Genomic DNA, 15,576 nt, shown 5'->3' with positions numbered 1-15,576 from the left:
GTTTGAGCTTCACTGTGCAGAATAATGTATGTTCAGAGTGCATAAACTGAGGATGGGCTTTACAGGGAAACAGGAGACATTTTGTGTCCAGCAAAAAACTTTTAAAATGAACAAAATTAGCATACTCATAGTTTATGGCATTCTAAATGAGGAAGACGGAGATGCTGTTCTTATGTGGAAATACTTTTTTGCAGAAAAAACATATCAGACACACATTATTGTTTTGACATACACTATATCCTAATTATGTCTGGAGGTATTCTTTAACAACAGCATTAAGATAGATGTTCAATAATCAGTGCAGTAATACATTTAAATCTGACCCCTCCCCCCCACGTGTTACCATACGTGTGAGACTGATCTTGTGTCATCACTGTCTCACCTGTCAGACCCAGTTAAATCATTGTAACACCAAGACCCACGATGGTTTTCACCCTCAGTCCCTGACAGAAAGCATCAGATTTGCAACTCTGTCCCACTGCCTCAGCTCATTTAATGTCATGCAAAGAGTAACATTTTATAGACAGAGAAAAGCCAAAATAGATGGCTTACTTGTGACTCATTATTATAAAAAGGCTTGGAGGCACTTCAAGGCTCCTGCGTTTTCTACACAATACAAGTTTTGGGGAATTAGTCATATGCTTATAAAACGGGCTCAAATGCCATTCGGCACGGCATTTCCTTTTGTGTGGCATTACAGTGTGTAATCAAGCGCTGCACTTTCCAGGGCAATCACGTCCTTTATCACAGAGAAACTGTCGCCAACCACCTACAGGGTGGGAGGATAAGCCCTGTGGGTAATAGAGTGTGGTGGGTGCTTGATTGGGTATGGTGAGTGAGAAGTTTTGCTCAAATCTCACACCACTCTCCTGCCCTGCCCCCGCCCTTCACAGCAACAAGACATTGCTGAGGACGACAGCCATCCACACTAGAAATTAGACACTCTTTCACGCCACTTACTCCATTTAATTATTTATTTGTTGCTTTCATGAAACACTCCAGCCTCTGGCCCAGTGTAAGCTTACTAAGGGACTGACTAACACACGTATCTATTGCAAATATATTTTGTTCTAACACTCTCATTCTCAGTGTAATAAGGAGGCACAGAATTGCCTGAGGTAATCAAGGGTGACATGATGTTTATGTAACCTCCAAGCCTCACAAACCAGATGCAATTATGGGCTCCTGGTCCCTGTGACCCCAACCCTGTAGCATTGCACCGCAAAACTGCAATCCCATGTCCCTGGGGTGAGCCTGGTTTTGCAGGGTGACGGGGGAAGGTGGAGTGGGGGCAAGCAAGAGTTGAGTTCTTTTCACAGCTTCCTCCGACGGGAGCGCTTGCTGCCTAATCCAAAGTGACGGGCACTTCAGTGGAGAGGGCGCAGAGCCCCCCAATTTCCGCCAGGACCCCACGGCAGGGGAAGCAGAGAAGCCAAGGGCTGGGGTGGCAGACTTATTGTGGCCCAGTGAGAAAGAGTGGGGCAGGGGCCTCATTACAACGCTTAACTGCACTCACAGGCCCTCATTAACCCACCACACCAGTGACTCAAATCAAAACAGACAATAAAAAAGGGTCGCCGTTTGAATAAAGGCCTCCATTTTAGTGTGACTTAGAGTTTCAGCATTGTAACAGAGTACTTTATGGAGCTTTTACACAAACAGTTTTCTGTAAACACTGAAGTTTGCTACAATGGGTCAATTTACTTGTAGAAAAATCTTCTCTTAAATGTGTTCATCCAACTTGTATCCTCTTACTATTTGGCTGCTTCCATGCAGGCATCTGGACATCTGGGAATTCCAGAGGAAAGTAATGAGAGAGCGAGAGTGTAGTTAAACAAAACCCAATATGTCCGCTGTAATAAAAGCACGGTAACATAGTGCTTTAGGTAGCTCAGTCATACAAGACTGCTCTCAGTGCAGACGGATGGATGATGAGAGATGACAGGCACTTACGTATACTGCTAATGGGATGCAAAGCCAGCGCAAAGATAAAGCCCTGCCTGTATCCCCCAACCCCCCCACCCCCGACTCATCAGTGCTTGGGGGAGAAAAGCTTGGCACGCCAAATGATGCGTTTCATAAAGACAATTAAAGAGCAAATCAATGCTGCTCCCTATGTGAAATAATTACAGATGCAGCCAACGTCAACCGCAAACCACACAGTGGAAAGCATGCAAAGCTCCAATAGTTGCAGAGGAAACATTGGAGGAGATTTTGAGGTAAATTTCTAGAAGATCCTACAGATTAAAAATGTACCCCAGTCGTCAACCTGTTTTTCATTAGACCTCAGAACGTGCTGGAATGTGTTTTAGTTTACAAGGTAGCTCATACATAGTGTGTGTACAGCTGTATACTAACGGTTACTATATGCTATTACATATACTGTGTTAAAAAAAAAAAAAAACTACATGTACAATGTAACACTACAATCAAGTGGGTGGATGAAAATATAATATGTAATCACTGAACAGCATATGAAGTGGCGAGACAGCAGCTAGCCGGCTCTTAGATCCGCAGTCTGAAAAAACATGGCAATGAGGTCACAGTGTACAGACCAGCAGGCCATCACATTCAGTCTGTCACATCATCAACGGCACTCTCCTCCCCATTTTAGAGCCCTTAATCTGCATACATCACCATACAGGAGAGGAAAGAAACTTACTTAGTGGAGTTCTATGCACTGTGCATTATGTGCTTGTAGAGGAATGAGTGTAATGAAGAGGTACTATACAGGGAATAAACGACAAATGGGCAGAAATACACATGGAAAAAAGAAAGACAAGAGGGAAGAGAAGAGAAAAGAAGAGAAGAGAAGAGAAGAGGAAACCACTTGGGGAATATAAAGTGTAGAAGAAGACAGATGGGCCCACTTACCAGCCTGGTTAGTGGTAATGTTGACTGAGGCGTACTGAGGGGAGTAGGGGCTCTGATCTGACACCCCGTTGACAGCCTGCACCTCAAACGTGTACTGCGTGTGGGCCAACAGGTCACTAATGTAGACCCGAGATTCTGTCAGACCCAGCTGACGGGGCAAAAACTGAACGTTGTCCCCACAGCGGGTGCAGCCTCCCCGGCCTCCTCCACAGCTCTTGCAGATGATGTTGAAAACTACGTCCTCGCGGCCCCCCGAATCCCGAGGAGGCATCCACTCCAGCATCACAGAAGTTTCATTCACGCTGGAGATAACAGTCTGTGGAGCTGAAGGGACGGCTGCAAAATACAAGAGAGACTCTTAACACTTGAGTGAATAAACCAATGCACAAATATTTTGGGAAGTAAGCTGTCAATTGAACTAAATTGCAGATGCATACTTTGGCATTGACATACATCATAATGTAAAAAAAACAAGTAAAACTCTAAATACAAAGTAAAAAGAAGAAAGGGGAAACGTGACAAAACAGTTCTGTTTTGATGTTCATAACTCTTTCCTGAAGCACAGAAAAACAGTTTGGTTCCAAACTGCTTCAAAACTGCCTCAGGATCTGGAACAAAAACAGCTCTCTTATATGCTGACCCTAAGCCTGGCTATCAAATTACACTGAAATGTTTTACCAAGTTTTCAAACCTTCACTGAATGTTTTTTTGACAACTTGGCAACACAACTGCAAATAACACATGGATATATATGTAGGGTAAATATACTGTAAAACAGTTGTTTATTTACACATCCAGCAGACACAGGGCAACATTAGCGTTTATTTGAGATGTGTTTATGCCCACCTGGCCAATGTAAGTCTAATATTCACTCTCCTTTTAGCTCTGTTTTTGATATTCAAACACTCCCAGGGGAAATATATCGCCGCCATTAACTGCTAAATGCTCCACTATGTTTACCAGCAAGTCGCCAACTGTGTCTTTCTGCCGCTGGGGCTGGGCAGGTAGTGTACAGTGGCTTTTTCATGGCTTTTTCACTGAAAACAGCTGCCTGCTGCTGGAAACAAGGTTGATGAGAGCAGTGAGAGTGAATCTGAACAGTTAAGTTGCAGGCTGTAAAACCAAAACAGTGAGCAGATCGACCCTGAGGGGAACTGCAGAGTTTGATGAAAATTCTCTTTGGGTTTGTCACTAAGTACCTCCTTTCACAGAGTTACATGTGATCCTAATATAAAAATCTTTGATTATAGCCTTTAAGATATCCTGCGAAGGACCAAAAACAGTGTTAAGAGTTAACAATCTAACAAGTGGTTGAAAATTTGATTATGTAAATTTCATTTGTCGTAGCATTCAGTAGTTTTCATTGGCATTTTTTGCTTAAAAGACTGGAAAATGTTGTCTCTCATACGTGCCACGACTTCAAGGAAACTACTTTTGCATTCACATTGCATTACATTCCACAGCATTGTTCTAATTTTATGATGGAAGCCGTGTTGTGTAGTTGATGGTGTGGAGGGCATAATTACCAACTTCACCTAAATAACCCCTATGCAGGAGAAGGGAAAATCCACAAACTCACTAACATACTATAGCCTCTTTGAGGTCTGAGTCTGTGTTCCAAGCTGGCAGTGTCTCTTCCCACGGGACGCCCATTTACATTCTCTCATTTTCCATGTTGGTGTCCACTTCGTCAAGTGTTTTCTTAACATCTATTCTTGACAATTTTCTCATGGTGCATCGTATAGAGTTACTGCAGTGGAGAGAAACCTACTGTTCCTCCTGTTGAGACATTCTTAGCAGCTAGGCATTACAGGGTGGAAACTTTCCACATGGTGCTGCATGTTGAGTGACAGGCCAAACAAACAAACATTGAGAACTGTTTATCTTTTACAGCCATGTGCACCTAATTATGGAAGATGTATCCTCCAGGACTAATGAGATAAACAATTCCACTCCGCCCACAACATCCTAAATCTGAATCGATCATTTCTTATTTAACCTCCTTTTAATTGGCAGCAATTAACAGATCTCCGGTTCTGGAAGGAAGCCCATTGGAGTGCCCTTCTTGGTGTCTCTCATACATGGAAACATAACTCCTCCTTGGCATCTCCTTCCTGGGGAGGAGGACTAATATCCCCCCCGTTAGCTGGCGGGCCACTCTGATGGGCCCATTCCCTTGCTTTAATCAGGCCGGGCCCTGCTGCGCTTAATACGGGTGACGTGACGCTGCTGCTTTCTCATTCACAACAGCTGCTCGACTCCCAGAGCCAGGCTTATGCAAATCTCCTTTGTTGAAGACCATCAAATCTTTTCCCTCCTCTCTCCCTTTCAACAGGCAGAGAGGGAGAGTGAGGAAAAAAACACTACCAAAACGTTGAAAGGGGCTTTTTTTTCTCACTCACCCCCGTTTTGTTTTAGTTAGACCACACTCTATGCACCAATTCTCTGTCTTTCTTACATGCACACAACCCCGCTCCATCTCTCTCAAACTCCCTCTCCTTCATTCCTTTCGAGTCCTCACGCTTTACTCCTCCTTCGCTTAATTTTGCTTTGGTCTATCCTTCCATGTCTCTCTCCCTCTCTCTCTCTTCTTCTCTCTCTCAACCTCAGTGTCAGCCTCAAATTCAAATTCAAATTCAAACAGCTTCATTGGCATGACAAGAGAGCGTCTCGCCTGGGCTCATTCTCCGTGCCTGCCCCTTCACAAAGCTACGCGCCCTGGCCCAGTAACCTCTGGTCTGGCTTGGAGTACGGGCTGTGTGATGTTTAGGAGGGGCAGCCGAGCCTTGTGTGTTGGGTCAGATCTGTGGACAGCCACACTATGGGCATGTCAGCGTTGTGTTCGTGTGAGGGACAGCTCTGACAGGGGTTCTCTGTTTGGAGTTACACAGACTACTACTGTCCTTTGATCCCCGGGCTCTTCTGCTTGCGGGTGTGAAATGTGTATGTGTCAAAAAGTTCATATTTGAAATCAAAGGCTTTGTGGGTGTGTATTCATGTGGGCACACTATGTGTGTTTGTGTGGAGTGTAAGTCAAAGTTCACATATAACAACTTCAGTACTATACATACTTGTGCATGGCATCTGGAGAGGATCTGAGTCGGTGCGATAGTATCCGTTGCGGCAAACGCAGTTAATGGCGCCTTCACTGGTGGTACGGCTGTTGATGGGACACTGCATACAGGGTTCATCTCCTTGAGTTGGCTTGAAAAAGCCAGACGGACAGGCTGAAAGACAGAGGAGGGTACGTATGTGAATTTAAAAGAAATTACACTTTTTTTAAAGCACAGTGAATGTGAATTAATTTCTTTGTATCAAAAGCTTTCATTGACAGCAGGAAAGTTAAGTTTGAAATACAAAGTAAAGGTATGGGGCTTCAACAATATAAATGTTTAGTTTAACTTTCTGATCAACTAATAAATTATTTATTTATATCTAATTGGCATTACTTCAGTTAAATGTAGGAGCCTGTATATAGTTATATTGAGTATCTGTAAAAGAGAAAGAAATGTGAATTTTTAAATTCTTTCCATTATTTTATTATTTATTATTTCTCATATAATTCAAGCGCTTTACTTCAAATAACACTCAACTGTTATTATTTGGCTACATTTTGTATTAAACCCATGAGGTGACCGAAATGCAAAAAACAGCCAACAAAACAGACCACAAGTCCAACATGTAAATATACATCGGCACAACCAACATATAAATACACACCAGTTTAGCCTTGCATGTGAGGCAACTCTCTGTAGGTATGGAAACATGGTAACATGCTGTAAGTTTGCTTTGAATTATTCACAATTCTGCCGGAGAAATCTCTGAAGTGCCCTGCTTTCTGTTAAGAGCCCTTTTAAGGGCCTCTCTGTGGAAACCTGGGAGGAAAGTTACATTCATGATAGAGACGAAGATGAACTCACACATTAAATTTTGAATTTGTGTATCTGGCTGCGTGTGGGTGAATCACAAGCTGTATATGGGATGACTCTGTTTGTATGTTGCCATAAGCATCCATCATTGCAGTGATAAACAAACTTTGCTGTCTGTGAAATCCCCTTATCCTCTCCTGAGTCACATTGTGCCTAAACCTTCACTGCTTTTATTTTTTCTTCCAGCATTTGCACCTGCACCATGTCAAAAGCTTTTTTTCTATCTTAGGCCGAACCAGCTACGGTTTTGCTTCAGGTAATCCAGCTCCCACCTGCCCCACCGATGAAGGAGAAAATACAGCAGTGTTGAGACAGAGGTGTTGAAAGTACAGGAAGATGAAAAATTCACACACGGGACGCATCGCATACCTGAAGTTAAAACCCCTCAGGTCTGTCAGTACAGTTATTTTTTTAGTAACAGTGTAAAAAGCATAGTAATTTGTTGGGTCTGATAAAAGGAAACAAAATATAGCAGCTTTTACATCAATTCATGGTTCTTTTCCTATTGGAGTTCTATTATTTCTAAGTGAAACATGGTAGGTTCATAAGAATATATTCTTTTAATCCTCTATCAATGCTGATTTTGACATGTGCACTTATTTCTTGCGCTTGTAATATTTAAAACAATTTGTCTCGCTCATTAAGGGAACATTATTTTCCCCTTTTTCTATATATTTCTGAAAAACTTACGATAACATGACTGCAGTTTTCTACATTGTAAAGTTATAAAAATACAGCCACTATTTCATTCTGAGGTTGTACTGGCAATTACAGCTCAAATGCAGCATCTGGAATATGGAAACATTTGCAGCTGCAACTTCCATTTAAAGGAGTTCAAATCACAAGGCGGAATTAGTCCGGGTCCAATCCCAATGTTTATATTAGACAGACACATCACTGTACTCACAGACCCTACAGACCCTACAGGCCAGGGATTAATGCTCTTTTTCCCCTGTTAACTATAGTACATTACTCACCTTCTAAATCTGACCATTATAGTGATTCAAAAAATTGTGACAGACGCAGACATTTTTTTATAATAATTATAATAAACCTTTAATATTTATAACTGTGGAAAGGGATTGGTGTAATAGGGTATTTTTGGTTGATTTTGATGATATTCTGCAGGTTTGTAAATTCTATACTTGCATCACATATTCATGGATAGAGTTGAACACAGCTTCACTTATTAAATAAACTTTATATCAAGCATCTTTGGCTTCAGTTATCTTTGTTATATTATCCCAAACGTCAGTTATTCCAAACTAAAAATGAAGTAATCTTAAAGATCTCCTCACTAAGTATTAGCTTTGACATGTTTTTCTTCTGCCATGATTGATGGGGGAAAAGGTTTTGGGTACAGAGCGAAACATGAGGCCTGGACATTCACACTGCCAGTCAACGGGGTCTGTGAATGAGGCCCAGGCAACAGCTATGTGGGGAATTGGGATCGAACCTCTGCGGCACAGTAAGGTCTATGGGAGTGCGGCGCTCAGAGGAGCAACACCAAAGGAAACAGCATAAAGAGGTAGTGAAGGGGGGAAGGAGAGGGGAAAAGTGTAAAAATGGGAACAAAGAGACGAGGGGTGGAGAATGGCTGTGTTTGGGAGTTTTTCAGCCAAGGAATTCAGTGTGTTACTGTGCCCACAGTGAATATATGTGCTGCAACAGTGTGCAGACTGTGTATAACAATCAGAACAATGACTTTAAAATCTGCATGGGGAGGAAAATGAGAGACTACAATTGATTGGCAGTAATAAAGCCCCATGATGCCTTGCTACCACAGTGGTTGTATTTAAATATTCTGTGGTAGTCGTTGGATGGCACACGGGAGGGTGATTTTTTTCAAAATTTTCCCACCAAACACTGTCTACTGTAAGTCTGTTCAATTTTGCCTTGTGTAAAATCCCCATTATGTGTTTATACATACTTAGATTTATAAATGGTCAAATCCCACAAATATCTTTCCATTGTTTTATGTGGTTTGTTTAGTAATATTTCAGATTTTTTGTTTTGCTTCATCAAAGTTTGAAAAAGCAAAATAAAAAAAAAATAAAAAAATCCTCAGATGTGTTCTAACAAACAGAACAGAATGCACATTTGCACATTTAACCAGAACTGACATATATTCAACAACAGTTCTTAACATCTTTCCTAAAATATTTAGCTTGGTGGTTTCTTTTGTCCAACATCTACCAGATAAGTTGAGCTCACTATATCAAGATTACACAAAAATAATAGCATTCATTCAAGTATTTGCCTATTTAATTCTTCATTTTTGCATTTGTGGCATTGGCCTCTGTGACAAAGCTTTTTCATCTGGTACCTCATAAAGTTAAAACCATCCATGAAAAAAGTATTTGTTAAAACCATCCTATCCAGTTCAAGAGGACACGGTATTATATGTCTTGGCATGCCGCTCTGCCCTGCCACGGTCATTACTTTGGGGAAATATTTTGGGAATTTCCACTTTATACCCGGATGACAGATTTTAAGAGTTGCAAAGTTGTCTGGTGTCAGAAGTAGAGAAGCAGAGACGCGCAGAGCAGTGATTAAAAAACAGATCAGAGCTTTAATTCCCTACCTCCCTGCCTGCCCAGATTGGTGCTGTTGAGCTGTTTGATCACCATCCTGGCAGTCTTACTCAACATGTGAGAGCTAAAGGCTGTTTTTTTGGATGTTTTCTCTAACTTCAGATATCCTCCTGGCAAGTCGAGTTAATTAGTGTAAGAATATTCATTGACAACAGCTCCTCTATTGTTCCTGCCTCCTATACTTAAAAAAACACACCACTGTTATTGTCATTAATATCATCAAGCAAACATGCCACATTTTGCTATCGGATCTCTGGGGACTGTGCACGTGGAGTCTGGAACTGGGACAAACAATGAAATGTGGCAATAAGTCAAAAACAAAGGCCACACAGAAAAGCTTTAAGAGAATTTATAAACACTTCAGACTCAATTTAGTGGTAGCCGTGTCAAAAGGTCCAGATCACCTCAAATTGGTTCCAGAGACACTGCAGGCATATTTACTTCTAAATCTTAAAAATCTTATGAAATCATATGAAAATTTCTGCCAATGGGATGACATAGTTTTGTTTCCAATGTTGTTTGATCGTTCAAAAACCAAGTATTACATTACTTTAATCTAACACTGAGTCTTAAAACTCAATCTGAATAATACCTCCCCCACACACATTCCAAATCCCCAGCTGCTTGTGTCTGTCTATGTTTATGACTTTTAATAACATATAGTGACATAAAGGCTTTAATTAGGGGTTTTCACTAGACTCACTGAATAAAAATAGTACTGCACGAGCTGCGAGAAGTAAGCCGCTGCGCCAGGGTGCTAGTCAGTTTTTACAGCAGGTAATTTGCTGGTTGTTTCAAAGGTTTCCTGAATATTACAGCGGGAGAGATTTATGGCACTTGAAGAGGAGACCTGCAGCTAAAACCATCTGAATCCTACAAAGTATGTGCGTCTCTGTGTGTGACTATTTATGTGTGTGTTGAGAGACAAAGAGAGAAAAGAAAGACACAAGCAGACAGAAAGACAGAGAAAGGAAGGGAGTGTTGTTTTCAGCAGCGACGCCGACATGACCAGCTATAGCTGGCTGGAAACACTCCCTGTGCTCCTCTGACCAAATCAGCAGTCACACATACACACACACATAGAGAGAAGCCAAACAAAGACTGGGCATTTGACATTTCCATCATGGCTGCCTGGGCAGTTCTGTATGCTGTGCGATCACAACCAGACAATCAGCTGGCTGATACCAGGTAATCCAGCCTAAGGCCACACCTATTGAGGTAACAACACCCATCCAGTCTCTTTCACCCAACCATCTCTCATCTACACCACCCGACAGAGAGACTCTTTGTCCAGCAGTCTGGGGCATCACAGCAAAAACAGCACACCCCTCCAGCCCCCTCTTCCCCGTTCCCCCTTTTCAGGATTGAATCCACCCTCCCCCAAAACTGCTTTATTTAATGAACACACCATTAAAGAAGAGACAAGGGAGACAAAGACGGGCAAGGTGTGTGTGTGTGTGTGGGTGTGGTGTGTGTGTTTGGTGTGTGTTGCAGGTGTGAAAGGAAAAAGGCTGGAGGTAAAAAAAAAAAAAAAAAATCAGAGGTGCTAGATTTTGTGAGCACAGCAGGAAAAAGTGCTGAAAGCGGTGAAAATGGCTAGCGTCAGAGGGATTGTGTGTGTCCACGGATGCCGGGTATTTCCCCGTATTCCATTGTGACCAAAGAGGCCGCTACAGTGAGCAATGTACAAGTTTGGGCCTCTATTTTCTTTGGTACTGCCTGTAAAAACTATTTATGTGAATCACTGCAGGGACAGATCAGAGGCTATCGTAAAGAGATGTGTTTCTTTTACAAGATAGACCACTGTTCCCCAGAGGGGAAAATTACATTAAGGCAACCTGTTAGCTTCTGCAGTAGCTTTCTCATTACTTCTTGCATCCTGCGACTACAACTACAGACCATCAGCCTTTGAACTGGTCACATCTAAGTAGAGCGTAACCTTGTGAAACGACAGTCACGGCCACAGATTAACCAGAGGAGAGCAGCCACGAGTTGTGTGTCTGTTCCTGGGAGTGCGGACAAGCCAGCCTGTCCCCCTTCTGCCTCAGCACTTCCATGGGGAACACTAGCTAGCACTGTTTGCAACACAGGGTCTCCGCAATTCAATTAGGAACGCAGTCCTCCTCGCCGTCTAATTCAATCAGGCTTGTGTGAAAGCTATTAGACAACTGGCATTTGCTTCACCCCACACACACTGGCACACAAATGAGATATTCATTTCTCCCTCTAGGTTTCCATGTCTGGTGCAATTAACAGGTCTGGGACTCTGCGTGGCTCCTCACACTGTAAGCCAGACCACTGCCAGCGAGTGAGGGTGACCAGTGGTGACCTACAAGGTGTAAATCAGGCTACTCTCAAACTCAAGGAGAGCACAGGGTCATTTAAATGGGTTATTTTCTAAGAAACTCATGTCATTTATAACTGAGACATGTTCAACTTTGAGCAACCAGGGCAGCAACCGTGTATTACCAGATCACTAAGAATAACTGGAAAAAAAGGGACACAGGCACTTTCATGGGCTTACCCAATGAAAGAAAAACAACTTACACCCAGTTATTTTAATGATTAGGTGCCACTTTTAACTCTATTAACTTTAGTAGAAAATCCCACCCTTCAAGCTTTCACAAAATGCCTCAATCAACTCTGAGCGTTGCAGAGTCACAGCCAGAAGTCAGCCTTTTCACTTCAAACACCTCCAACACTTCATAAAAACTTGTGTGTCACTGTGTTTGTGTACAGGGTTGTGTCATCGGGTATGGGAGGACAGGGTAAAGATTTGGGAAGTGACTTTTCCCTTCTGTGTCCCTCAGCATTTTGCTCTAAGCTGTATCTCCTCTGCAGTTGTCAGAGAGCTCACATCCCCAATCCCCCCACACCCAGCAGGCTCCTCGGAGACAGATTAGGAGCCAAAGTGAGCAGCAGATTAGCTGGAAATGTGGGACACCTGGGAAATGAGCTCTGAGGGCGCAGGCTCCGAGGGAGGGCTCAGGCTCAAAGAACACACACAAACAAGACATGTACTGCGCACACTCCCAGGAAACCTAAAAACACACAGGACATTGAAACATACACGTCATACATGCACACCCTGGGCTTATTTAATTCCATCTCCTTCCGGTACATATACATCAACACATAAATAAGCAGAGACCATAAAGAGGAAAGCTGCTAATAAACCCATCTGGCCACTGCCCAGAGGACAATTTCAGCTGGGGCTTAACCTTATATATGTGGCACATATACAAGGCTCACCATCACAAGGATTGGTATTTACAAGGACAAAAAGAAGTGTGGAGCACTGTTTAGAATGTCAGTGGCAGCTAAAAATACTTTGTAAGGGAAATATTAGTCATGTAACAACTGGTGTAAATTAATTTCCTACTAACTGACCTTATTTCTAATTATCTCCTTAACTTTGGCCATAAATAACACCAGCAAGCAGCATGGCATAGATTTACTGTGGAATCTGTGCATGGTTTGTTAATCATATAAACATAAAACTTAGACTCATAAATATTACAATGAATTATGTAGCTCTAAATAGAAACATACTACAGGGATAAATGTAGCCAATTTTTGTAAAATATTGCACATGCATACACATACAAGTATGGAACTAGGGTTCAAACCAACAGTTTTTCCATTATTAGTCTCAAGCCATTACAGTTTCCCAAAGCTTAAGATGCTTCTCACAAACAGCCCAAAACTCAAAGATATTTAATTTACAATGATTTAAAACAGAGAAAAGCAGCAATCTTCACATTTGAGAAGCTGGAAGTGTTTAACATTTTTGCTTGACAAATGCCATAAAAGATAATTCAATCAATTAATCTATTGCAGTACTTATTAATTAATCAATCACTTCAGTCATACTTCAAGCACTTTGGTGTGTTATAGTGCGTGAGTTACACATACACGCAGTGCACCACCCCACATCCCAAACACTGTCTGGAGATAGTGCGTCATTCCCATGTGGCAATCGTTAGTTTCTTAATTCAAACAACGCTGGCAGAGTGGCCCTCTGTTCAAGACCTCAATGGTCTCATGATGATCATCAGGTCATAAATACCAAAGGAAAAAAAATCAGTGAAAACTATCTTAACCACAGTATTTCCATACTGTCTGATAACTACCATCTGTCAATAGAGGAGGAAATAGAGATGAAAGGGGAGTATCACTGGAGCCATGCATGCAGCACAGTAATAACGTCTGGAATTTTCACTGCGCTCCCTTTTTTTCTCCTTTTCCCACTTCTTTTTCAGCACGGGGGAAAAAAGAGGCACAAATGTGGAATGGTGAAATTACAGGCATCTGAGCCAACACATATACTCGCAGGGTAGGATTATGAACAAGGCTAGAGGGTGGGCGGCTGTGGGGAATAAAGCGGAAAGGGTCATTTCATGCAGGCAGATCACTTGACAGCTTGCTCTCCAGAGGATGTAGGGGTCCAATCAGGTTGCTGGTGGACCTCTTCGGTACACTGGGCTGCAGATGGCTGGGGTGTGGCAAGAGGCAGGTCCCTTTGTCGGCATTAATCTCTATTTAAGATGACTTGTCAACCTTCAGGATCCACAACACATTGGAACTAGCTACATTGTATCCCATCATTTGTAATGACAGATTATTACCAGAGCTTGGAAAATGTCACTTAATGCAGATAATGATATATGAAACTATAGCGGGGTTCTCCGTAAATTGGACTCCAAATGGGCCTGTGATCAGGAGGGGTAATTAATCCAGTCAAATTCTGTTTCTGCTTGTATAAGAGTGGGTATTAGCAGATGCATGCATCATGTTCAGTGGTTACAAAATAGCCTAATTCAGATTAATTCAGCTCAACAACTTTGTATAAAGATTAAGAATGAATTACTCTGTGGCCCTAATTTAGGATAGTTTGGTTAAACCATATCACATCGCATTTTGTGTCTTACAATCTTAACCACCAGTGGTGTCCTTTATCTTCGTTTGTACTGTTGCATTAAGTTCTTCTCTGCCAAAGAAATAAAGTTTGGCCTTACTTAACATTTTATGCAAGTTGAAACCAGAGACACTGAACTTTCACTGTCATGTGACACCAAGCATCAGTTATTGTACTTGTAGGGCTACAGTTTTCCTTGTGGTGGGAAGGGGGGAAAAATACACCTGTCTTTTCATGTACAGCAGTGCCTGAAGGGGCGTACACTGTTTCAAATTTGGAACAGGTAGGAAATGAGGAACGATCAGATGTCAGAGTGTTAAGCTGTCATTGTTGAGGCAAACAAAAGATTGTGGGCCGCCTCCACCCACCCTCACCCTCATGGGAACAGATCATCTGCTCCACCACAGGATGCACTGAATAGCACAGCATCCCTGGAAACACTCACCTAACTATGACAAGATTGTACAGTGGGTACAATGATGAGCTCTTTCCTTGAAAAACATCCTATTTCCCCCCCTGTGGACAGTCGCTCACATACATTTCACACCAACTCACACTCTATATGACAGTTCTCTAAGCCTATGATTCATATATTTATATTTAAGGTGTTTGCGGAGGATGGTGTTTACAGTATGTGCTCTTTCAGACACACAGATCGATGTGTCTGAACTCTTTATGAGTTTTGACTGGAGCTGTCAGTGCCTCGGCCTCCCAAACCCCCAAATGCGCCCTTTTCTCAAGGACAGCTTGTTGCTAGGGCAACAGGAGCCATTGCCATGTATGGCAGCTTCCCTACTCCGTTCCGCAGGCTGCACCCGGACCTTACAGCCTTGATCACAGCCTCAGACTGCTGATGACAGTGGGACAGGGTGGAGGAAGCAGGGTGAGTGGAGGTGGAGGATAAGCGATGGAAAAGGTAGAGGAAGGAGAGAAGCAGGACGAATGGAGGATAAATAACCTCAGTAACCTGCTGAAGACATACAGGGGCTAGGTCTAGAAATCACATAATTGTCTTGGCAGCGATAAGGAGCAATACAGGATGACTTACGCTGCCCAGTCCGTGAAATAGACAACCTGTTAAAGTTGCCTCACTGTTTTGGAGCTTGCTGGAATTCATAAAATATCATCTGCTTCATGCTGATTTCAATCTTCCCTATCTGGCCAGCCAACATTTTCTGCAAGACACAACAAGACCAGGATCTGCCATCCTGGCTACAGGTGAGAGGCAAGCAGGGAGAGGGGTGGTGGTAGTGGCAGAGCA

The 15,576-nt window shown here is 42.4% G+C and overlaps 1 protein-coding gene across 1 annotated transcript in view; it reads right to left on the bottom strand.

The window, feature by feature from the left end:
• The window catches only part of ephb2b (eph receptor B2b), a 115,324-nt gene that overhangs the window by 30,129 nt on the left and 69,619 nt on the right, over positions 1-15,576 (bottom strand). Inside the window, exons 4-5 of the mRNA XM_035662726.1 lie at positions 5,946-6,101; positions 2,875-3,210 (exon numbers count right to left, since the gene is read on the bottom strand). Of these exons, the coding sequence (XP_035518619.1) occupies positions 2,875-3,210; positions 5,946-6,101 (492 nt within the window). The remainder of the gene's footprint in view (positions 1-2,874; positions 3,211-5,945; positions 6,102-15,576) is intronic.

The sequence above is a fragment of the Morone saxatilis genome, unplaced genomic scaffold (genome assembly GCF_004916995.1).
Source record: "Morone saxatilis isolate NCDOM2014 unplaced genomic scaffold, NCSU_SB_2.0 Contig18, whole genome shotgun sequence".
NCBI lineage: Eukaryota > Metazoa > Chordata > Actinopteri > Moronidae > Morone > Morone saxatilis.
Note: the sequence above shows the minus strand (reverse complement) of the source record. Positions and strands in the feature narration are given on the sequence as shown.